Here is a 25,744-nt window from a genome sequence, read left to right as displayed (position 1 = left end):
CAGGAAAATATGTGAAATAAAAAGGAAAAAACTTTTATATGACAGATTTTTTACAGATAGATAGATAGATAGATAGATAGATAGACAGTCATATCTTGGCCCATAATAAAGGTGGTCCGGTGCACATCTCTGAGATCTGCAACCAAGCATTTAAGCAGAAAAACGTCTAAACAAGGCATACAGTACTCTTCTTTCTTTCTTTCTTTCTTTCTTTCTTTCTTTCTTTCTTTCACCCCCTTTCAGTTCAGTCATCCAGCTATGTTTCTTTACTTTGTTATTCGTTGGAGATCTATCTACTGTTTGTGTTTGGACGGGGAACCATGGCCATTTCCAAACCTATCCTTCACACCTCTCTCTCCCCCTCTCACTCCCTCTCTCTCTCCCTCTCTCTCTCTCTGTCATAAAATACCCAACAAGCTTGTTAAAAGGATCCCTGGCATATTTCTCATTCAGCACGCCTTGTAAAATGATGGAAATTCAGCGGTTTTAAAAAACGTATAGGCTCCCAAATGCTCGGCGCTGCCCCGGCGGAGGCCACGGTCACATAACTGAACACAAAAGAATGAAGTGATTTACCTCCTATAATGGGTAAATATAGATTAACCATGTGATCCACAGCCCGACCAATGGCCAGCCGGGAGGGAGGAAAGAGCAGGGGGAAAAAATACTACCGTTTATAGGAGAAGATGAAAGCATCTACCACCCCACCTAACGTTTTACAGTCACCCTTAAATAGTTTTATTGAAATGATAAAATAAACATGTCGCTAACAAATTACTACTCGATGATGGCCCACGAGACGGAGGATCTTTACGGTGCGCATTTCATCCCGGGAGGTTTGCAGACGGCGGCGGCCCACGGAGGAAAACCGGCGGCGGCGGCTTGCGGGACGGAGGAAGAGACGCTCTGTTCCACCGTCTCCAGTTTCTCCAACGGATTCCGGCAAACGGTCTTAAATGGGCTTCCCACTTGGACCAGTACCAGCACCAGCACCACCACCACCTCTTCGTCTCCCCCGGCGGCTCCTCCGCAGCTCCAGTCCGCCTCCTCCGCCTCCCTCTCCGGACTCTTTCACTCCCACCATCACCCCTTCAGCCACCACCACCACCACCACCACCCTTACTACGTCTCCTCTCAAACGCCGACCCCGAGCCAGCACCTCGCACCTCCGATGAGCGCCGTGTCCTCCGAATGCAGGTTTGTCCGCTGCTGGGAGGAGACGTCCGCCTCCGCCCCCTTGTCCCAAACATCGGCGGGCTTTTCCGTCTGCTTACCCGCTCAGGCCGACCTCTCCGACGGCGGCCCCCCGAGGTACGAGGCAATAAAACCGAACAGTTCGCCGCTGCGGGCCAAAAACGCAGCCGAGCGCCCCACCTACGTGAGCCTGGCTCGGGTGTCCTCCGAGCGGCGTCAGGCCGAGGAGGAGTCGGGGAGAAAGAGCGAGCAAGGCGGAGAGGATGCTGAGAGCAAAGCACAGCAGCACGTTGAGCCCAGTAAGGAATAACACACACACACAAACACACACACACACACACACACACACACACACACACACACGCAGAGGCTGGGATTTGTAATGGCGTTTTACGGGCTTTAGAGTGTACAATGGGAGCGCGCGTCTGCGCGTGCGACTTTTTACTGGACGATAAATGTCTTGTAAATAGTGAAATGTTATACTCACATGTCCACTAAAGCCATCGCACCGTGGGCGTTATTGGGGCGATTTGCCGTTTAATGATTGGGTACCGTAGCGCTCCAAACAGAACGAGGGTCTAGACTGACCCCAAAACAAAAACAAACAAAAAAACAAAAACAAAAAAAACACAACAAAACAAAACAAAACAAAAACTGATAGGGCAAATAAAAAGAAATGAGATGAGATGAGGTGAAATGTTCTCGCAGTGTTGGAAATAGCGAGTAAAGGAGGTTTGAGAGTCCATTTGCAGCGCTGGGAGGCTGGAAGCTGGTCTCTACACGGAGAAATGAGCAGCCCACGCCGAGAGGCTCGTTTATATGTATCTGATATGATGTAAAGATGTAAAATAATAAAATTATAATACTGAACTGGAGAAAAACAGGGAATTTTGGGACGTCAGTATAGCAGAGTCCACCAAGTAGACAAAAGTCACAATTGTAGGGTTTATGGCCACTTCAGGGACCGTCTTCTAGTACAAGAGTGGTTTCGGAGACCCTTGCTGGGGGCTTTATTAACACGTTTGTTACACATTTTACTGCAACCGTTGTGTCTTTTTAATGATAGATTTTTTTTAAAAAAATTTATGTCCACAATGTGGTAAACCGTACGAGCTATAGGCGATATGCCAGGAACTAAAACGGTAATTGGCCAAAAACTAGCATAAATGAGACTACATTAACCCCGGCCTAACAGGGAAATATATTCAAGCTTGAAAATAAAAGTTTGTCCACAAATAGTTTTTTTTTAAAGGGAAGACGAGAAGGGGAAAAGGCCTATAGGTAGTGTCATAGCAGTATTGGTAAAATGGTGAACGACCACCGAGTCAAACTTCTTTTTGCTTTTCGGGCTATAGTTTTCTTTCGTTTTACAACTCAATTAGATTTTTACAAAGTCCCTTCGTGGTCCAAACAATCTCCCCATTGCTCCAAAACTGCCATATATATATATATATATATATATATATATATATATATATATATATATATATATATATATATATATATATATATATATTTAAAAGGTTTTTTTAGTTTTTTTTTTTACTAGATATGTACTCTTACTACCGCCTATATATATTTGTAAGGCCCCGGGAAACAACCCATGACGTATAAGCGTTGTGTGAATTGAGCAGCTTGTCAATTAAATGCACGCGCACGCGCTCACACGCATACCCGACAGCGCAAAACTTTAGTGAGAGTACAACATTGCACGTGCTGTCTCTATTCTCCACTACTAGTCGATGGAAAAGAGAGAGAAGGAACAAACTGTTAAGTGTTAGGTGCTGGACAGAAAGACACTCCAACACGTACACACGTGACGTCACATGTGCTGGTAATTCTAATAAATGCCATTCGAGTCACCTATAATAGTGTGCTCCCATGGCATTTATTATTATTATTATTATTATCATTATTATTATTGTTGTTGTTATTTTTATTATTGCTGTTATTATTGTTTTTATTTAGTGTCCCATCAGTTGTTAGCAAAAAAAAAAACATGTATAGTCGGCTGTCTTATTTTGACACACCAAAACCACAATGACGCCATGTACGCAACGTCTATTTAAATAGACTCACACGACATTTTTTTGGTGACTTACTGGAAAAGCAAACAGTTATTATAAGTTTCAGCTTGACTCTCTCTTCATCTGGATTTATTAAATTCCTCCTTTTTTTAAATGTTGAGACGTTTTTACTGCGTTCTTTACGCAACGCTGTCCTAATTAGGTATATTTTTTTGAAGCGGGCGACGTTGGCTGTATATCATACTGGGCTGGCCTGTAACCTTAGCCTAGCCTAGCCCAGCTACACGCACCTCATTTCTTGATTTGTGCATTTTTATTGGCCCTATACCTCCCTGTAAAAACAACGCTGGCCTTACCTTACACGTGTCGCAAATTGTTACAATTTCTTTTAAAAAACAAAAACAAAAAAACAAACTGGGAATATCTAAAGCAGCATATTATTTAAATTTCTTTAAAAAAAAAGAGACGACTCTTCGAAACACACATAAATTGCACTTTTGTGAAAATGAAACACGAACGATCGCGATGACGTACTCGTGGCTGTAAGCGCGCGTGCGCGTTCGTGCGCGTGCGGAGGGGAGGGGGGGTTATGAGAAATAATTAGTATAATATTTTTGCTCTCTCTCTCTCCTCTATACAGCCAACCCGTCGGCTAACTGGATCCACGCCAAGTCGACGCGGAAGAAGAGGTGTCCGTACACCAAACACCAGACACTGGAGCTGGAGAAGGAGTTCCTCTATAACATGTACCTGACCCGGGACAGGCGCCTGGAAGTGGCGGGAGTCCTGAATTTAACGGAGAGACAAGTCAAAATCTGGTTCCAGAACAGACGGATGAAGATGAAGAAGCTGATGAGTCGGGAGAGGCGGGGTGTTGATAACTGAATGCTGAAGCTGGTCGTCGGGATGAGGGACTAATACGAAATAAAACGGAGGAGCTCTGATTTAGTCTCTTTCAGATGAGCTCACGCTTGTTTTAAAAAAAAACAACAAAAAAAACACAATGTTGACGATGACTTGTTATTTTGTTGATGTTTTCGCTTGAATTTGTTTGACAGTTTGCGGGGGGGGGGGGCGAACGCCAAACATCGGTCTGAAAAGAGGGATGGAGAACATTTGATCGGGGATCACTCAACTTGTGAACTGATCAGTTTTGGGGGCCCCCTCCCCAGACATGCCCTCAAATAGGGCTGTATATGTCACATATCTGACACTCACAGCCACTCTTTCCTTGATTAGAAGAGTGCTAAAACCACTACTGGGAAGTACACAGGGCCACTGTCAAAACCGGAATCTGACGTACATCTTAGACACTCAGTTCCTGTTTATCAGCCATGATCGAGAGCCGCATATACATATACATATATATATATATAATATATACATATATATATATATGATAAGCGTCCCTGCATTTCAAGCTTGTACGTTTCCATAGCGAAAGATGTATTGCTGATGTTGCTGCCACACTGTGTTTTCGCTGTTGTGTCTGTTGTCGATGTGTGTGTGTGTGTGTGTGTGTGTGTGTGTGTGTGTGTGTGTGTGTGTGTGTGTGTGTGTGTGTTTGTGTGTGTGTGTGTGTGTGTGTGTGTGTGTGTGTGTGTGTGTGTGTGTGTGTGTGTGTGTGTGTGTGAGTGTGTGTGTGAGTGTGTGTGTGGGGGGGGGGGTCTCTACACGCACATGATGTTTAATACTTCAAGATAACACCAGTCACGGTTAAGCTATAAACTATATACCCCGACTCCCACTGAATCAGTACAGTGTCTTGTAAGATAACAGCGAATGGAGCCTGATGGGCAGCACGTCAATACTGAACCAATGTGACTCGACCGCTGACATGGACGCACAAACAACGCATTCTCTCCGGGGGTAAAAATAGGCTATGTTAGCCAATAGGCTCTAGATAGAGATAAACTCTAACCGAGGCCTTCAATTTACGTAGGCTATATTTACCATACATGTGCTGCTCGTGTCTATTTTTTTAATTTTCCTCGCTGTAATAAAATGCAAATTACACAACTTTGACGTGTTGCGTTGCGGGTCTTTAATCGTTTCTTGGCTCCGACTTAGCGTGGGTTTTAAGGCCTTATGAGATCAATCGATACTCTTCTTCTTCTACCACTACTACTACTAACAATTCCTTTTCCTCCTCTTCTACTAACAATTCTTCTTCTTCTCATTATTATTACTTTATGGCGATTTGTATTTAAACTCTTTTACGTTACGTAGCCCAAGTCTATGGATAGACGTCTCTCTTTCGCTTTTTTTAAAAGTTGGTCAGTGTAAGTCATTTATTGCAGGTCTATGGCCCTGCCAGTGCTGGGCCTACTGCAGGGTCATAAACCAACAGCATGCATTTGAAGAATAAACCTGACTTTCCTCCCATATAAGTTTCACACACACACACACACACACACACACACACACACACACACACACACACACACACACACACACACACACACACACACACACGAGAGAGAGAGAGAGAGAGAGAGAGAGAGAGAGAGAGAGAGAGAGAAAGGGAGAGAGGGAGAGAGACGAGTGCAAGCATGCGGCCATAAAGTAATTGAGTCCAGACAGTCAAAGTGACTATAGGGTTTTATTAGAGAGTACTTCCTGTCTTAAAGCCTAAAAGTGTCTTTCTAAACTTTAAAGTCATTGTATGGAGGAGCCAAACAAGTTAAATCAGCGCTGTTTATGTTCCATTGAGGTGATGCGAGGACGACACCAAAAGAGGGAAATGGGTGACTGGACAGAAGAAAAAATCAGAGAAGTGGATTCTCTATCAAAGATACATAAGTAGGACGTTTTCATCGCCGACACGTTTATAAATCATTTGATTTGTTCGTGTACAGGGCTATTATTTCGGGAAAAGTTCAAACATTTTGGAAAATAAATGAATATAAAAGATCTAGGGGGTCTTTATGATAAAAGGAAATCGTGCACATTTTAAAACAAAAACTGTTTAAGAAATAGACAATAGTGCCTTTTTTGAGTCCACTGGTAATACTACTCCTTCTGCCATTATTAGCTACTACCTTGTTTTTCATGATAATGCAGGGTTTTGTTTTTTTTGGGGGGGGGGTTGGTCAAAAGGAACAGCAAAGATTATCAACAACCACCAGCTTATTGGGAAAGAAAAGGTATGTGACTTTAAAGTAATAGTTTAAATGCCCATAAAGAGATCATCAAGTGTTTGCATCATCTTTAAAAACGAAATTCTGCAGATAATAGTCACCTCATTCCCTCTCGATAAATAAATAATAAATAAATAAATAAACAAAAACCCAAATAATATGCTTATATGCATAATTGCAGAAGTAGTGTAGTGCTAGGAGCAAAACCTCGACAGTTCTGCAAGGAGCCCATTTGAAACGAGGTCTTTTTGGTCTTTGGGTCTTTAGCTCGTAAGCCAATGGCGATATGCAGTCAGGATAAAATTAGTACGTAAAGATTGGGAGGAAATAGCCCTCTAGAGATCGCCTTATATGGAATAACATACGCAGTATGTTTTCTAAAATTATAAGTACAAACCAACCACAAGATATATCGGGTACACCAGCAGGATGCCCCAGTTTGAGGGTTATAGTTACTAATTCTGTCCGCTAGGTGGCGGTCTTGTTTCTCAGGAGACGCTGCGGTCTTTTTTTTATACTTATACTGGCGGGACGTGACAATATGGGGACGCAGACCAAGGACAGTTCCTGAATGATGATGGTAATCCCCTTTAACGGCGCGTCACTAAAGCGGCCAGATCATGTGGTCATGTAAATACGGCGGGAGCTACACTGCTGGAATGTTCCGCCAGATGACAGCGGTTGGTGACCAATCAGTTGTTTGTCTGAATCTCACGATCTCAGTGACATTTACTAGGTCATTCCGCTTCACAAAGGCAACCATCTTGATTTGTCCCAGCCGACTAACCGGGGGCATTGATTTCAACTGCTTTTCTATTCGCCCTGTTTCCTGAGAGGGAGTTGAGGCATCTTCTATCGCTCGGTTAAAAACGAAAAAAAGAATAGCAGGTCGCCATGTCCACTGAACCATAAAGCAATACATACATCTTTCGAGGAGAGGAGGAGAAGGGCAAGGGGCCTCGGCAGGACATCTTCAATTGGCCGCATAGGTAAAGAGGGGCCAGTGGTTTTTTGAGGGGTGGCACACAAATCATTCTGAAGAAGCACATCCCTTTCCGGTATACAGTTTCCGCTCATAGAGTAGTGGCGCGATCAGGAGAACGGGGCGGATAAACGCCGATGCCTATTTGGATATGAAAGAATCAGAGACCATGTTCAGAGACATTACGGTCACCCCCTGGACACCCCTGGTCACCATCTGCCTCTGAGAGGGGACGAAGCTGGTGGGCTTTGAAAAAGGCCCCTGCATGAAGAAGCCGTGAACCAGACAGCTGAAGCTTCTGTGAGGACCGTAAAGTCTCACCATTCATGTAACGCTGCTTCCTACATGGCGACAACATAGCTGAACGAGAGAGAGAGAGAGAGAGAGAGAGAGAGACAGAGAGAGAGGGAGAGAGAAGGAGAGAGAGACAGAGAGAGCTCATTCTCTCAAATGCAGCTGCAATAAAATCTCTTTTGTCTGTCCAGCACAATTTACTACACACACACACACGCACACGCACACACAGAGTAATAAAGCGGTTTTATTGGCCTATCCTACCCGCCATTGGCCGCTAACGGTCATGTGTGCGTTGGTAACGGACAGCCCTGCCTGCCGCGCGCCGTATCCCAGAACTACACTGACACCCGAGCGCCGGAATTGAGGTTAGACCTGTTTTTCTTTACCTTCACCTCCTCATGTTCTGTCTTTTTCTTTCTTTCTTTCTTTCTTTTTTTAAAAATAAATCTGGCCTCTTGCCTCGTCTTTAGTGATCTTGCGTGCGTGTTGGTGTGGTGGGGGGAAGGACAGCCTGCAGGCCTGTCAGCTGAGAGCGACGCGGCCTTCCTCCGCTCGCTGGTCGCTCCTACCAAGGCTGCAGCCTTCTGGACGTACGCGTTTCGTTTTGGTTTCCTTGCGTTGTGTTGCCTTGCCTCTTACACTGTGCCTCGCTTTTCCCTTTGTCGCTCCGTTTTAGCCAGCTGACGGAGATGCAGAAGGAAGGATCCGCCGGCAGTTTCAGGTAGGTTTAAATTTGCTCCATTTTACTTTGAACCAGTGATAACACAGTTTCACGTCAACGCAAACTATATAATAGTAATAATCATAATAATAATAATAACAACGATGATGATAATAATCATAATCATAATAATGATGTTGATGAAAATAAAACAATAATAATAATGATAATAATAATAAACGTTTTAAATTCTTATTCTCCCATTGTTGCCATGTTCATCAGATAAACTTGACCCCCCCCTCCACCGTCATTACCATATTACCGCCATATTCACATCCACCGGAAACTGGCCCATAACCTGTTTTTGGGCCTTGATACAGAGTTCCTCCACAATCATTGCAGCATCTCTAAACCTAACCTTTTGTGGTGAGTTGCAGATAGCATCCGTATTCACTGCAGATGATTGCTTCATCAGAACTGCCCAGTTCTGTTTGATGAAATGCTTTGGTTTCACTACCCATTAGACCCCCCCCTTATTCAAGAACATAATGAGACCACTTCATACGGTTACATATAACAACCAGCAATCACAGATTTCAAGAGATATGAATGTGGCCCTTGTCTGGGAAGACAATGCAGAGAGATGAGCCAGACAGGCCACAGGAAGACAAGTTACCAGAACGATGAAGTGCTATGAGGATAAATCTGACATGATGGCCCCCGTGTGTGTGTGTGTGTGTGTGTGTGTGTGTGTGTGTGTGTGTGTGTGTGTGTGTGTGTGTGTGTCTTCTAAAAAGTATTCTACACCTGAAAAAAAGGAACGAAAAAAAATGTTCCTCCTTTGGAAACAAATATGGCTGGAAGGCGAGACAGTTTGTTATGTTGCCTAGATGGTGTGTGTTGGTGTTGTGTAAAGGATTCTGTGTAGTTCAAGTTTCCCACCTCGAAAGGGGCCATCGAGATTTCAATAGGCCTGCACCACACTGGTCTCTTGAAGACTGTTTTTCCCATACATGTGTGCATACAGGGCAGACATGTGGGCCCGTCCCATCCTAAGTAACATTTAACAGTATATATATAACCATGGAAGATCTTGAACACCACGAGACTGCGGTGTGATCATGCGACAGCCTACCCATGCCGGCCTTCCTCTAACAGGCAACAGAGCCATCTGCTGCACAGGATATATGCTGGGTTTCATGGGATAACCTTTAAATCCCAGACTTGGAGAGGCCTTTGGGTGATATGGACAGGTAATTCAGTGCCAACAAACTGCCGGACTTGAACCAAAACTTCTTCTGAAAAACTTCTATTCCCGTTAAAGGTATCACTGCCTACTCCCTCGTGCCTCCCTTAAAAGGAGACAGGACAGATGGGTGGACGAGGAGAGGAATCCGTCTCCCTCATTTTCCCTTGTTTTCTCCCATTCGTCATCGTCGTGCAGCTTTGATAAGGGTTTCGTAGAGGGGGGGAAGCAGAGAAGACCTTTCTTCCCCCCCCCCCCTGTTTCATTTCTCTCTCATGCATTGGACAGAAGGACAGATTGAGGAGAACAGAGTTGTCCCCACGTTTTTTGTTTTTTCAACCGTTGTGTTTTTCTTTTTTTTTTATGAGGGTCATTGGAGTGACAGAGAGAGACAAAAGAGAGAGAAAGACTTTTTCTCCCTTTTTATAGGATTCCACATTTCTGTTTTTTTCACGAGGGCAGCTGGGGGTGTGAGAGATAGGCAGAAACAAAGACAGTATTTCACCGCTGCTGCTCAGTCGGTTGTGCTCAGCTGGCATGGAGTATTTACAACCTACTGCAATGCGGCAGAGAATCTGTTTGTGTGTGTGCGTGTGTGTGTGTGTGCGTGCGCGTGTGTGTGTGTGAGTGAGTGAGAGAGAGGGTATGTCAGAGAGCAAAGGAGAGAGCGAGAACTAGACGGAGATATAAAGAGACAGAGAGCGAGAGAGAGGGGGGGTGAAGATAGAGCAAGACAGCAACACGCCAGAAGAGACGAGCAGAGTGATGCAAAGCGTGAGACGGAAGCAGAGACTGGGACAGGGACACGGGCAGAGAGAGAGAAACAGACAAATCCAGACGGAGAGAGAGACAGAAGAAACACGGAGACAGACAGGGAGAGGAAGACGGAGGAGCAGACGACAAGAAACAAGACACAGAATAACACAAGAGACACGAAGAGAATCTGCCTTTGTCTGTTTCTGTCAGTCTCTGTGTCTGAGTATGTGTGTGAGTGTGCACGTGTGTGCACGTGTGTATATGCGCACGCATGTTTGCATTAGTGTGTGTGTGTGTGTGTGTGTGTGTGTGTGTGTGTGTGTGTGTGTGTGTGTGTGTGTGTGTGATGCATACATATGTAGCTATGCATCACTGTACCTGCTTACCGATTTCTAATGACTAATTACAAACATTTCCGTTCTTCCTGTGCAGGATGGGTCAGACTGTAACCTGCAGATCCAGCTGCACACTTCGTAGGAGCGCAACGAATCCCAGGTTTGTGTTGTGTTGAGTTGAGACTGTCATACTTGGCGTTAGAGGGAGCGCTTGAGATCTGCTGTCAGACTGCCACCTCAATTTGTGAGTTTTCCTCAACACCCTCCGCGTAGAAAATTAGCATTTTTCAGTTCAGATTTCGTTAATCCCGAGGCACAGTTTTGATATTTAGAGGCAATTTAGGCAACAGAGACTGTGATCCTTGCATTTCATGTCGTCTATGCATTTTGCGTTCGACAAATATCCACCCTGCTACCTTGAAGTGAGGTTTACAATAAGGTCAAAGCACCTGCCAGACAGGTCAGTACTGCTGTCTTTGTGCTGTACAGCCTAATGTTGATGGGGGCTGCTGGTGTGGTAGGGCGAACCTTGAAACAAACTTGATTTTTTTTCCCCAGCAGTGATGATGAACATTGCACTTGGCAGTATTTCTTAAAGAAGGGTTAGGGATTATTAGCTGGGATAAAGTCACTGTGAATAAAGTTATCTGTCTATCAACCTATTCACGCAAACATACTATTGCTCATAAAGGGTACAAAGCTGCTCATCTACATCAGCTATCTGTATCAATAATACCATGCTAATGTACCAGCAAGGGTGTTAGATTCCCTTGTATTAAGTGTAATCATATGTTTATTATATTAAAATCAATGTTGCTGTAATTATGCAATGGTTGAAACAGTAATCAGATTACATTTGGCATTTTACTGTGTGGGTCTTGACGAGTATATGAAGTCCTCTGCTGTTTTGATCAGTTTGATGGTACATAAGGCAGCCACTGAAACCCCTGAGAGTGGTATTATTTCACACAGTTCAATGGTCAGGATAGTACCACCGATACCTTATCTATCGTTATTTCTGTTCTTTTGACTTGGCCTAGCTTGACACTTACTTTCCCTGTCGCCATTATTATCACCATCATCATCATGCTCACAATATGAGCTACATTAAGAACAAACGTGCCACAAATGTGATGGAAACGACTCATATCGGTTGTAAATATATCAGTAGGCGGTTCTCCTAACCAAGTTTAGGATAATAATACTCTATGAAAATGTACAGGCCTGCATATAAATCTGTCTGCCCCACAAATCAAGCTGGATAGTCTGTCCAGGTTAACCACAGTGTCAGTTACCGTCAGTATGCAGCAGAGGGCGCTAACCATTAACAAATGAATTTCCGCTAACCGCAAGGTTATAAACGAGAGGGAAAAACATTGCTTTACATGCAAAAGGAGTGAAAACTGTTTTGTGGGGACAAGAGGGCTCCCACGTTACAACAGCATCCACGTTGACGTTATTCTCAAAGGGCTGTACTGGAGATTTCTGCCCCAGTATTTGTTTTTAATGGACGATGTGTCCTGACGGTGTCTGCTTTTCTGCGGTGGAGGGTGAAGATCGCCCTCTTAAGGGACGCAGGGAAGACATCTGACAGCATTACTAACGGTTTTATGTCGGACCAGCAGGAATTAATATTTAGGATCTTATAACTGTCAGCATGATCACGTTTACAAACCCAAACGCACAGCTGTGTGTGTATATAAATTTACCGTGCTATAACGTGTAGGCCATGTGTGTCGTATCCTCTTCATCAACTGCAACGTCGACCTGTGCTGCTGTTTGTGTTATGAACGCTAGGCGGCGCTACTTCCGCACTAATGGCTACGTAATTTCTGTCCGGCAGCGTTTCCCAACCCAGTCCTCAAACGTCCCCTTGGTCCAGCAGATAGGCCGGCCTGCCTGCTTGACCCCTCATACTGTATGTATATCAACCGTATTATCAACCTGACGTGATTAAATGCTGATTGGTTGAGTAATTAAATATGCAGGGTGATAGGGGGGATTTGGGGACTGGGTAAGGACGTCTCGATGTCTAATGTGCCCGGTTCAGGCTCCGCTCTGTCTTTGTTTGTCCTAATTAGCGCGAAATGAATAAGGGCCTTTACAAAGGCCACCCCCCCCCCTAAATGGCCCCCATGTGTTCAAACTGCCCAGATTGACCGAATTGTCCGACTCGGTGTTATTTTGCTGCAGTCCAGTTTAGAAATGATTGCGTACACGGGATTATTTTTGCCATAGTGTAGTTGAGAAGTTTTGTGTACACGGGATTAAAAAAACCCAAATCCGCATCCTGACACCTTTTTCAGGTCTTAAAGCCCATTGACAAACGATGGTTAAGAGTCTCGGTCTGGCGTACATATTTTTACTATTATCGTGAATAGAGGTGTAATTAAGAGCACGGGAGAGACAGCACAGCATCTTCTTCTTTCATTGCAGATAGCTTTGGTGTCGAACCCTCGTTCCGCTCTTTAATGGCCCCTGCAGCCGCTGCAAAGAAAGCAAACTGGTGTTTAACACGAAGACGCTCGGATGTTTTCTCTCTCTCTCTCTCTCTCTCTCTCTCTCTCTCTCTCTCTCTCTCTCTCTCGCTCACACCGCTCACACACACGCGCGCGCGCACACACACACATGCATGCACGCTCACACATACGCGTGCGCGCGCATACCCACGTGGTGTGTTTTCACAGAGGTTGTTTATGGCTTTATTGCTCTCAATTTGCGGAAATCAAAGCAGGAAACAAATGTTCCCACCCAACATTCCGCGACCTTTACAGCTTTTTAGCAGCGACTAGCCTCTCTCTCTCTCTCTCCCTCTCTCTCTCCCTCTCTCTCTCTCTCTCTCTCTCTCTCTCTCTCTCCCTCCCAGCAAAGCTGGACATTTGGAATCGCTGGCATTGCTCTCCCGAAGCGTCCCGTAATCACAGCACATACCTTACAACACGTCCGTTTACGCAGGAGTCCGATGTTGGGCGAGCGTAAAATTAATTTTCACATATTTTACGCCGCCCTAAATATCCCAACAGCTTCCCACAAGCTTATGTTGCAGCGATAATAACGATAATAATAAAAAAAATCAGACAGCCATCACTAGTCGTGTTGAATCTATTTAAAATAAAAAAGATAAAATAAAATGCAGGCGTTGACCTTAAAAAAACTTATCGAAAGTCTAGATTCTTCCAAACAGCGTACTGCAAAAAAGCCACACTAACAAAGAAACAAAGTAAATAAATAAAAGAATAAATAAACACACAAATAAATAAGTAAGTACATCAGAAATCACGATTCGTATCACACAGCCGGACAACGCTGTGTGACACCTCCATTTGAAGCCGAACACTCAGGCCCGTCTCTGTCGGCGCCATCACGGAATAAAGCGGCGCTTGGTGTAATTTATGAGTCGGCATGGGAACACGTGACGGTAATAAAGTGTGTTTCATGGCCTCCGGTTGACATGAACAACCCCCCCCCCCTCCACCCACCTCAAAAAATATATATAACTCACACAGAATGGCCGTCCGGGAGCCAGATGGGACATATTTAGCGGAAAACAACAGAATGCTCTTTGTGACGGCGAGGCGTATGGCCCGGAGTCCGGCTCTGCTTCTCTCCGCGGGAGGATTTTCTCTCTCTGGTCCGCCGAACGCGCATTTTTACGCGAGATCAGCGAGGAAGTAAGTTTGCGCCGCTCTCATGTGGCCGCCTTTAGAGCGGAGGCTGAAAAGTGGGGCGTTAGAATAGTGAGGCATAGCTAAAGCTTTTAACTAAAACGGTTTCAGTGCCTACGTGTGTGTGTATGTGTGTTTGCCTGCGTGCGTGTGTGTGTGCGCGCGCGCAAGCGCGTGTTTTTGGCTTTGTGTGCCCGTGTGTTCTGAATTGGGCCTGTATGGCCTCACCTTATTATTTTCTATGGCTCCAGAATATTACTACTGAAAATCTTAAAATTGATATTAATTGGCCTTATTTTCAATATGATTTACTACAAATAGAAGTCATGTAGGGGGAGAACTGACAAGTTAAGTATACTCCTATCAGATTTGTTTGCTTTTGAGAATATGGCTCCTGTGACTCTTGATATATTGCGCTCGTTACCTCATGTTTCCATTCTTACTCTTAAGTTATGATGATGATGATGATGTCGGTGCTGATGCCTATTATTATGCTTATTATTATTATTATTATCATTATCATCATGTTATGATATTATGATTATATTATTATGATTATTGTTATTGTTATTATTATTAACCCAGCCACTGGGGATGCACAAGCTGGTGCATTTTTCTTCTTCTTATGATTATTACCACCTGTGCAGCCCCATATCACGCCAACGCTTGTAATACACCCACCGGTCGGTTGACCTGTGGCTCTAGTTCTACTAGAGGTCATAGTGCTAGTTCTTATAATATTAATTGGCTCTGTCTAGTTAGTCCAAACGTAGAGGTTAAAGATGGCTCTGCGTTATTTTTACCCCACCATTCAACTCGTTGAGATGTTGACTTTAAAGTCAGGGGAGTCTTACTCGATACATCAACAGCTGGGATGTGTTCATGCAAACGGGACAATATACGCCATATTATCCGATGAACCTGCAGGGTGTCAATACGACGCCTGGTATCAAGCAGCAACACAACATAAAAACACATTCAACCTGCGTGTTGGAATGCACTGGCCTCCAAATGAGAGCTGGCCACTTGTCCGAGGAGCTGGTAGTATAGAAAAGGAGCTTGTCATCCAACACTGGGGTTGGATTTAAAGCCTTGCTGCACTATCGGATGCTGGATGCGGTTAACATCCTGCTCTGGGTAAGCCTTACAGTTATGTGGTTTCAACGTGTTAGGATTTCTACATTTTACTGTTACTGAATATGGGGATCCAACAGGAAGAATATGAGTGCAGTTTAGGACCAGAATGAAGTGACTGACTTAGTCTGTGGTCCACCGGGTTAAAGATCTGCTAAAATAAATACAGTAAACACTGCGATTAACTGTGATTCCTCTAACCCTTTGATTTAAACAGGTACATAGGTACAAGATAGATGGAAAATCAAAGACGGGGGTCAATGTTAAGATATATTTTACTTGGATAGACCGGAAAAAAGTATATATATATACACATATACATATTTTTTTTCATAGTGACATGCCATACATAGACTTGACTGGGAGACTACAAGCTTTAGGATAAAGACCAAAGCAGGCAAGAGATCTGATAAAGGTAATACTATACGCTTTTTCATATGACACGCTTACATGTTAGCCCTAAAAAGATTTTTGCACTTAGAAATAACAAACAAATAAATAAATAGATTTATAAACGTTTTACAACAAGCTGCCACATGTGAGCCATTCTCCGCATTGTAAGCCTGTTAGCCATGGCACAATATTCCCCCCACCAAGTTTATTTCTCAGGAACCGTCTCCATCTTATATCTTAACGACTTGACAGCGCTGTTTTGGACAGTATTCCTCTTCAAATGGCACATTATTTTATATCTGCCACATTTTCTCTTAACTGCAGCTGGATTGTGCTGTGCAGGATCTCAGCCAAATCACCAAACAAATAGCGCTCCTAATGTTTATTTTAGCCTCCCTCCTTGGCAGTATGAGGTTTAATAATAGCCTATAAAATGTAAGCCGATCTGCTAGGGCGCCATCTGGTAGCGGTAAAATTGATTTCAAAGAATCGAAATTGCGTTTAAGGCAAATTGTGTTGGTTCCCTACCCTGTAGCGATGATGAAATGTCTGTTTTGTTTTGTTTTTGTCTTTAATGCTCTAATTTCTATGAACTCGAGCTTTTAATTATATACATATATTGCTTTAGTTTCTCAATTGAATTTAGATCGACGCCTGAGCCTCAGCCACCGCGTCGCCCGCTTTACTCCTTGCCAAAATTGTCCGGTTTTTTTTTTTTTAATGGCGGTCGGATTCCTGCGGAGGGAGGGAGGGAGGGAGGGGGTAGTAGGAGTTAATGTCCAACCCGGGTTAGGCCCCTCTCAGTTCGGCTTTGACCCGGCTAAGGGCCGCGGGTTGAGGGGTGAGCCGGGGTGAGCCGGCGGTCAGCCTGTCTAACATGAAAAAGTGAAACGACCCCAGAGAGAAAGGCCAGCGCTTGAATGGCTTTATATCGTGGCCCGAATGCAGGTCGAGAGGCGAAGGGACCTGTAAAAATGGTTTTGTTGCTTGTTTTGTTTTGTTTTGTTTTTTCTTTGGCTAATCTATATTACCCCTGTGCTGGCTAGCCGTCTGCTCGTTTAGGCCTCGGCCAACGTAATTTCTCTGGTCTTCCTTGTGTGATTTATGCTTACCGAGCGTTGTGTTCTGGCAGAGACAGGCTGCCCGGGAAGATGAATAAGGCCAAAGCCACCTTCGCTTGTACGACGGATCACGCTTACATTTCGTGTCCCAGCTGCCGTTATAACGCCATCAGCCACGGGCGAGCGTCAGCATATATATAACGCGTCTGTCGCACACAGCTCCTTCGCGTGAAAGCTACGGTAGCTCCTAGCTGCCGGCTCTCCGGGGAGTCTGAACGAGAGCACACGGCGGAACAAAACAGTAAAAGAAAAGGAAAAGAAAAAAGCTTGAGCCTCGGCGAGACAAAGCTTGGATATGCTTTCGGCGTTGTTTTATCGAGTTATTAGGAGCTACTGGAGGTCGACGTCGCGGTGGCGTCCCCGTCCAGCGGGCGGACGGACCGCTGACACGGTGAAACAGCGGTCAATGATTCCGATTGACCCTCCCGCGACCTAACGGCAGCTAGGCTACGTTCAGAGGAATGAAAGCGTTTTAAAAAAAAAGAAAAAGAAAAACTGCACATCACTCCGGTTTTGTTTTGTAGGAGACGTAACAAAAGTGTAGAGCTGCGGAATCCCCCCCATTCAAAGATGTAAACTAATGACTTTTCCCAGACCCCCCTTTATATGAGCGTAATCGTGGCCGGTGTAATCTTGAAAAATTAAATGTTTAGTTCAAAGTCCCCCCCCCCTTTTCACTCAAGGCGTTGGGTATAACCCCGAACCGAATGGGTTTTGCCCATTTTCAGGTTTTGCATACCTATAGGATGATGACGTAACCGCGGCTGCGACGTTCTGAGACGTTAGAAATTAACCACCTAAACACGAATATCTATATATATACGACCATATCTATATATATGACCATCATTTTACTGCTTGTTCGTCTGCACAAATACCCCCCCCCCCACCAAGCCTTTTGGCGTATATACCATCTAGTACCAAACGGCCCTCAACAGTCGTCATATTTCCACTCAAAACGGCAAATGGAAGTTTCTAAATGTCACCCAAAAAAAATAAATGACGACATCCTGATGGCATGACACGCAATAAGCCTCGTGGCAAGACTGGGACATGGGAAATCAATGGGCTACGAATGACATCTTCTCTTATCAACCACAGGAAAATAACGACGACGACGACAAGAACAAGAACAACAACAGCCAAAAGCCTTCGCCTATAAATACCCTGTAGAACCGAATGTGTGTGGAGCTGCCTCAATCACAGATTGGGTTCTAAGGGAGTCTATGGGCGATGACTAGACATCCGTCAGACCCCACGGAGAGGAGTGCGCTGTGGAATGGAATGGGATCAAATGGGATCACATAGGGTGAAGAGCGGACGACCGTTTTATGTTGCCATGTTTCTTCACCCTCTCAACTGTTTTTAAATCCCGGGAAAGGGCTATACTACTTCATCACCATCACCCTCCTCCTCGATACCCACGCAGTCCCAACTTGGCAGCCACTAAAACAACTGGCATTCGTTTGAGCACTGAGCTGGCGCGGTGGGCTGATTTAGGCTCTGCAGGACCTCGTGTTTTGCTCAAGGGAGCCTCAGTGACAGAGGTTGGTGGTTGCGGACAGAATTATCCATTCACCAACGCCACCGGCATCTCAACAAAACGGAACAAATCTAAGGATTGGACATATAAGAACGTCTTAGCATGAAAGCATGTGCAATGTCCTTTAAGAGTGAAATGCACCACAAAGTCTACAGAAAATCCTCCAGAGGTTAAATACAATCTGCAGCTGACATATGGATTTCTGCTCAGCGTCAAACTCTGGTCAATGGACCAGCCCTAGTCTCAGGGTTGTTGTTGATTAATATCGACAGAAATGCATTTTGATTTAAGTGACTCTTGTATGTCACTGCAGGCTACCATTTTTACTACCATTTGCCGGAGCAGAAAGAAAAATAGTTTACCAAGCTTTTAAAAGAGAGGTTTTAGGAGAGTCTGACAATTAATAATGGCACATTTAGACTGGATTATTTCCAAGTTTGTGAATCGCAGTTTGTCTAAAGAGGTTATTCTGTGTGGTCAACTTGGAATAAATGGCTCAAAGTCTCAGTGCAGTGTTTGGTTCTCCCGGTTTGTGGGCGATACACATTTCTCTTTGACGAAGTCTTTCATGTAAATTGGTGGCGATCCAGAAGTTCTTCTTCTTCTCCCTCAGCTTCTTCTTCTACTCCTTTGTCTTCTTCTTCAATAGTAATAATAATAATAATAACAATAATAGTAAAGGCCTGACTCGAATTTCAATCTGAAAAAGAGAGAATTTTTAATATTCGGAGACCTATCAGTTACTTTTTAACTTTAATTTTTAGTCATGAATGACCGACAAAGGGTGAGAATAACACTTTTAGTTCAACCTCGCACATACGCATGCGCCTTTATACAGGGCGCGCACCTACACGCACACACAAATGCGTAAAGAGAAGAAATTAAAAAAGCCGAATAGTAGTATGTAGTAGTAGCATATAGTAGTAGTAGTAATATGTAGTAGTAGTAGTAGTATGTAGTAGTAGTAGTAGTATGTAGTGGTGTATGCAGTAATATGTAGTAGTAATAGAAGTAGTAGTAATAGTATACAGTAGTAGTATTGTGTAGTAGTAGTAGTATATAGTGGTAGTATGTAGTAATATGTAGTAGTAATAGCAGTAGTATGTTGTAGCAGTAGTAGTAGTAGTGATATGTAGTAGTAGTAGTAGTAGTAGTAGTACGCAGGAGTATGTCGTAGTAGTAATAATAATAACTAGTAGTATGCAATAGTATGTAGTAGCATTAGTGGTAGTACATAGTAGTAGTATTAGTAGTAGTACTAGTATGTCGTAGTGGTGTACAGTATAATGTAGTAGTACTAGTAGTAGTAATAATAGTATGTAGTAGGAGTATAGAGTAGTATGTAGTAGTAGTAGCATGTCGTAGTAGTAGTATGTAGTAGTACTATGTAGTAGAATGTAGAAGTAGTAGCAGTAGTATGTAGTAGTAGTCGTATGTAGTAGTAGTAGTATGTAGTAGCAGTATGCAATAGTATGTACTATATAGTAGCAGTAGTAGTCATCTGTAGGAGTAGGAGTAGTAGTATGTAGTAATAGTAATAATAACTAATAGTAGTAGTATTCAGCAGTATGTAGTAGTAGTAGTAGTATGCAGTACTAGTAGCAATAACAGTACGTAGTAGTAGTATGTAGTAGTATGCCGTAGTAGTAGTAGTAATGTAGACGAAAGAATACAGAATACACTTTATTTGTCATTGTACGTACAACGAAATTCTTTCTCTGCATCTAACCCATCCTAGCTGTGTAGCTAGGAGCAGTGTGCAACTGCCGTGCAGTGCCCGGGTAGTAGTATGTAGTACTAGCAGTAGTAGTATGTAGTAGTAGTAGTAGTATGTAGTAGTAGTAGTATGTAATGGTAGTATATAGTAATAGTATTCAGTAGTAGTAGTATGTAGTTGTCGTAGTAGTAGTATGTAGTAATAGTATTGTAATGATCACGGATGAATAGACTCGCTAGCCCAAGGATAACGGGTTAGACCTTTTAGTCGACTGGTTAACGTTGTCGCCCGTGCTGCGGGAAATCTGGGTTCGGGTCCTGGCTGCATGCGGCGGTTCCCGGGCTGCCCCCCGAATTCGCTACATTGGTGTCAGGAGTGGAATGGTGAGATCGTGAGGCCATCGGAAGCTCGTGCGCCCAGCGGCGTGAGGGAGGGAGCTGGTATGCTGAAGCGCGGGGACGCGCTTGGAGGCGGGTAGTGTAACGATCACGGATGAACAGACGCGCTAGCCCTTTGGCTAACGGGTCCTTGGCTAACGGGTCGGACCCTTTAGTCGACTGGTTAACGTTGTTGTTGGGAGATCCGTGTTCGCGTCCTGGCTGCGGCGGTTCCCGGGCTGCCCCCCGAATTCGCTACAGTATGTAGTAGTAGTAGTAGTAGTATGTAGTAATATGTAATAGTAATAGTAGTATGTAGTCGTAGTAGTAGTAGTAACATGTATTATTGTTATTAGTATTATTATTATTATTAGTAGTAGTAGTAGTATGTGGAAGTAATAATAGAAGTTGTAGTAGTAGTAGTGGTGGTGGTGGCAGTAAAACACATGGGAATAGGAGGGTTTGTCTCTTGAGCATCCCTTTTAAAGTATGAAGGTCTGTTTTGCTGCTAAAGCCACGCTCACATACACATATTGGTTAGGAGAACCAGTATTGGTTAGGAGAGCCAGTATTGGTTAGGAGAGCCAGTATTGGTTAGGAGAGCCAGTATTGGTTAGGAGAACCAGTATTGGTTAGGAGAGCCAGTATTGGTTAGGAGAGCCAGTATTGGTTAGGAGAGCCAGTAACATCGTATAGCCCAAGGAGCTGTGGTTCCCCAGGGATCACCAGACACGTCTGGTCGCTTGGCCGTTCAGAACACATAGAAAAGCTTTGCCTGATTCAACATCCGCAAGAGAAAAGGACGCTTATATATCTTTCAGTCAGTCATTATTGCGAATTCTCAACGCGCATTTGTCATCCTTTTATATATGTATGTATTCTTTAAATTTCTTGACACGGAGAGTCCTCTTTTGCATGGGCCCCGCCCTTTCACATTAGCTTAGTCCTTCTTTAAATCCCGAATGATTCGGCTTCATTTCTATTTCCCTTGAGATCTAATGCATTTTTCTCCACTTGATAACGTTTCTGCATCATTTTTTAAACCCTGCTATGCGTGTATTTGATCCTTCAAAAGCCTAGTTGGTGGTGGTGGTGAACGGGAACACCTCGGGATGACCCCCGGGCAAACAAAGCCCACTACTAGTCACTGTCTGGGAACCTTTTCTTCTATTCTTTTATCATTAAGGCCCGCTGACCGGCCACGTTTTGTTGTCCGTCTTTTGACCCGCAGCAAGGCCAAATATGGCCCCGCCGTCTCTCAATATGGACCAGATTAATTTTTCAGCTCCGGCCATCTGTGTGGGGCAAAAGTCTGTCACCTTAAAGTCATAAATCTACAGTCCAACAATTCAATAGGTATAGGCCTATAGAGAAGAAGTGGGGGGGGCAACGAGAGAGACACGGAGAAAAAAGGAAGAACACAAGAGGGTCATAGATAGATGGATGGATAGATAGATAGATAGATAGATAGATAGATAGATAGATAGATAGATAGATAGATAGATAGATAGATAGATAGATAGATAGATAGATAGACAGACAGACAGACAGACAGACAGACAGACAGACAGACAGACAGAAAGATAGATAGATAGATAGATAGATAGATAGATAGATAGATAGATAGATAGATAGATAGATAGATAGATAGATAGATAGATAGATAGATACATACAAACAATATGTGTTAACCAGATGTCATATTGATCTGCGTGACCAACTTGATCATTCATCGCTATTTCCCCCCATGTTTGTACTCAAATAATGACCAAAAAAAAAAACGAAGCGTCGCCATAGGCTAAATCCTAAACAAACGCGCGGGTAGTTGTTTTATATCTCCGGACAGATAGAAAATCATTATCATCCCTGAGCATTTTCTCCAAAGTGCCCCATTACGTCGGACTTGATCCGCGGTCGCCAATTGGCTGGCCGCAGCGTCACGTGGCCTGCGCGGCCGTCCGTCTATTTGACAGCCGTGGGATGGCCTCGTGCCAGAGGGGGAGAAAGAGAGAGAGGGAGAGAAAGAAAAATTAGTATTCTCCTACCAGCTTTGCTATAAATCAATCATGGAGTCCTATGTGGTGAGCTGCAAATATGTTGAGCCGCAGTTCCCACCTTGTGAGGAGGATTACAGTAATTTCAGTGACCAGGGAGGGTATTATGACCCCCAGGACAGTGGTAGTTATGGAGGGGGCTACCATCCCCAGCCCCCTCCGCCTCCGTACACGCCACAACAAACCAGCTATCAACACCCGCTGCAGGGACAGCACCCGGCGCATCAGCGGGAAGACGAGGGGCAGTCAGGGGTCCAGGGTGGGCGCTTCCCTGCCTACAGAGAGTCAAGCGGCCCGGTCAAGGAGCGATTCTCCGTCGGGGATCAGTGCCAGGTCTGGGTGACTTCCAAGTCGGTTCAGGTGCAGAGGAAGGTGGCATGCCAGGGCAAGGACAAGGCGCCCATTGTTGTCTATCCGTGGATGAGGAAAGTGCACATCGCTCATGGTGAGATAAAAAGTCCAATTTTGTCTCTCCTTCTCCACGCCACTCCAAATTTCTGCACCATTTCTCGCACCCTAAATCAAAGTGGGGTTTTTTTTCTCTCCGTTTGTCCATCTCCATGAGTAAACTCTCATGCAGCTCATCTCACTCGCTCTCTTCTTCTTCTTCTTTTTCTTCTTCTTCTTCTTTTTTTTGGGCTGTCCATTTGCGAGAGGTGTTTTTTAAGTTGGCGAGTTATTTACGAGCGCGATGAGTGGCAGGGAGACTTACAGCCCCTATAAAGTTTTACTGCTGTGCCACAGTGCGCGCGCGTGTGTGCGCGCGCGCGTGTGCATATTGTGTAAGCGCCAGCCCGCGCGCGTGCAGGATGCAGAACAAAAGGCCTTTAGCTGAGGTCGAATTGAAAAGCGCTACTGGCACATTGTGAAGTTTCGAGATTAGTTATTGAAATAATCATCCAAAATAATTACTCCCCCCCACCCCCACCCCAGATACACTGGTAATTTATTTCAAGTTAGGCCCTTTGGGCTATAATAATAACAACAACAATAAAAAAGGTTGGATAAGCGGTTTGGATAATGGATGGATGGATGGCGCTTGAAATGAATTACTGTCTCATCTCTCTCTCTCTCACTCTCTCTCTCTCGACCCCCCCCCTGTCTGTACCCCCCCCCCAGTTAATCCCAACCACACCGGGCCGGAGCCCAAGCGGCTGCGGACGGCCTACTCCCGCCGGCAGGTGCTGGAGATGGAGAAGGAGTTCCACTTCAGCCGCTACCTGACGCGCCGCCGCCGGGTGGAGGTGGCCCAGGCGCTGTGCCTGTCCGAGCGCCAGGTCAAAGTGTGGTTCCAGAACCGGCGCATGCGCTGGAAGAAAGACAACAAACTGCCCAACACTAAGGGAAAGAACAAGAACAGAAAAAACACGGACAACAACAACGACGACGACGACAACAACAACAACAACGATGTGAAGGAAGCGTAACAGTGTGAGAAACGCGATTGGTGGGGCAGGCAGAGTTTGGTCATCGCAGGTTTCGGTGGCGTCCACCTCGGCGCCCCCGCCGCCTTGCTCCGCGGGGCCGCCTTATCGGCGGTTCCATCACTGTGCGCTGCAGATACTATGTCAGTGGTGATGGTGTGGACCGAGTTGTTTTACATTTACATTGCAGCTTCTGCAGAAGGCTGCCGCCCCTCTACAGGTTTGGCTAAACTTTTTCGGTCCATGGCTCTGATTGAGGAAAGACGTCTAGTTTGGAGGAAACAGGGTTTAATTTCTACAGGGTAGGAGAAATACAGGGTCTTTTTTTTGTTTTGTTGTTGCTTATAAATAGAATTATACGTACTGTATGCACGTCCTCGAAACGTCGGATCCACCAACCGGCGCATTGAAACCAAGAGCGAACCCATTTGATAGGATAACAAGCCATATCTTCCAAAACAAAAACCAAACCTCATATAAGCTATCTTAAAAGTGAGTTTTTTTAGCTAGTAAATGTAGAGAAAAAAAGGTTAGTTTTCCTTTCAGCACTGATGCATATCCTCTAGTTTTACACTGCATTGTAAATGTATTGCTTAGTCTCAGTTACAGAGCTTTCCTACACACATGGAGGCAATGCAACGTCCAAATACATAAAGAAAAAAAATAAAAACTATGTAAGGACCAAATCGGAGATAAGAGTTTTTCTGCATGACAGTATAATTCACTCAGGGTTACAGGGTTGACCAAAAAAAAAAAAAGGAAGAATAAGAAGAAAAAAAGCCTAACTTTTGGAGCAAGGATCAAATGTTCTCTTAAATTGTTTTATTTAGAAGGGTTTTTTTTATTATTCTTTTTTTGTCTCCAGTTCAATATGCTGTTGTTGTTGTTGTTGTTATTACACCATAGTACTTATTTTATTTTGTATTATTTAGAATAACTGTTGTATTCTTTGTAGTAATTATATCTTCCAAGTGTGTGTCTATTTTAGAAATAAACTGTTCGTGTGGAAATACTGTTTTCAAACTGGCTAATTGTGATTTTCTTCCCCCCTTTATTTCTGCACATATATATAAAGGCCCAGACGTCCGCGGCGTATTTACGTGTGAGGACTGCGGAGTAGACGAGGGATTATGCTCCGTCTGGTTGGCAGTATACCAGAGTGGAGCCCAGCGCCCCGGAGCTGATTTATGACTGTAGGAAGCCATCAACAGCCTCTTCTTAAGCAGGCTTAGTTTGCCTTATCACGCTCGTAACTCAGCGTAGTACTGTACAGCACAGACAGTCAAACACGTCTCACTTAGACCAAACGCCGTAAGGCGAACGCGTGCTTCTCGGGAGAAAACGTGGCTCCACTATTTTGTCGAAACTCGAGACGTGGGCTTATGCTGCTACGCTACACCGCACCGAGGCAAATGTCTGCATATATACAGTTTATTTCAAGAAAAGAAAAAGAAGAAGAAGAATATCTTATTAGGTGTTTGCAGGGCGTCACAAAGGCGTTGAATTCACCATAAAACCAGTTTATGCGCCGGGGTAGCCAGTGCCCCCCCATTTCAGCACGACGAGCAGAACAGCTTAGTTTAAACGAGTCATGCACGCGCCTTCCACATATCGAGACAGACGCCAGAGCGGGAAAGAGAGAGTCACGTCTTACCATGAAAACCCCGCCGCGCTTCAG

At 44.3% G+C, this 25,744-nt stretch overlaps 2 protein-coding genes across 3 annotated transcripts; both read left to right on the top strand.

Annotated features, from left to right (window-relative positions):
• The first annotated feature begins 715 nt into the window (after positions 1-715).
• LOC130123071 (homeobox protein Hox-D9b-like) lies at positions 716-4,106 on the top strand. Its single transcript, XM_056292192.1, has 2 exons — positions 716-1,493; positions 3,862-4,106. The coding sequence occupies exons 1-2, from the start codon at positions 761-763 to the stop codon at positions 4,104-4,106; spliced, it is 978 nt and encodes a 325-aa protein (XP_056148167.1). The 5' UTR covers positions 716-760.
• Positions 4,107-8,324: 4,218 nt separating this feature from the next.
• On the top strand, positions 8,325-25,029 carry LOC130122992 (homeobox protein Hox-D4b-like). 2 transcript variants are annotated; one of them, XR_008811276.1, is made up of 3 exons: positions 8,325-8,361; positions 10,736-10,798; positions 23,762-23,841. XR_008811276.1 is itself a non-coding variant. In XM_056292095.1 (2 exons), exons 1-2 carry the CDS (start codon positions 22,655-22,657, stop codon positions 24,067-24,069), a joined length of 741 nt encoding a protein of 246 aa, XP_056148070.1. In that variant the 3' UTR covers positions 24,070-25,029. The 2 variants fall into 2 exon arrangements, 1 of the variants encoding a protein (XP_056148070.1); XM_056292095.1 differs by lacking the exons at positions 8,325-8,361; positions 10,736-10,798 and adding an exon at positions 22,655-23,087 and having other exon boundaries at positions 23,762-25,029.
• Positions 25,030-25,744: the final 715 nt, after the last annotated feature.

Source organism: Lampris incognitus, chromosome 13 (assembly GCF_029633865.1).
Source record: "Lampris incognitus isolate fLamInc1 chromosome 13, fLamInc1.hap2, whole genome shotgun sequence".
NCBI lineage: Eukaryota > Metazoa > Chordata > Actinopteri > Lampriformes > Lampridae > Lampris > Lampris incognitus.
This window is presented reverse-complemented; position numbering and strand designations above follow the sequence as displayed.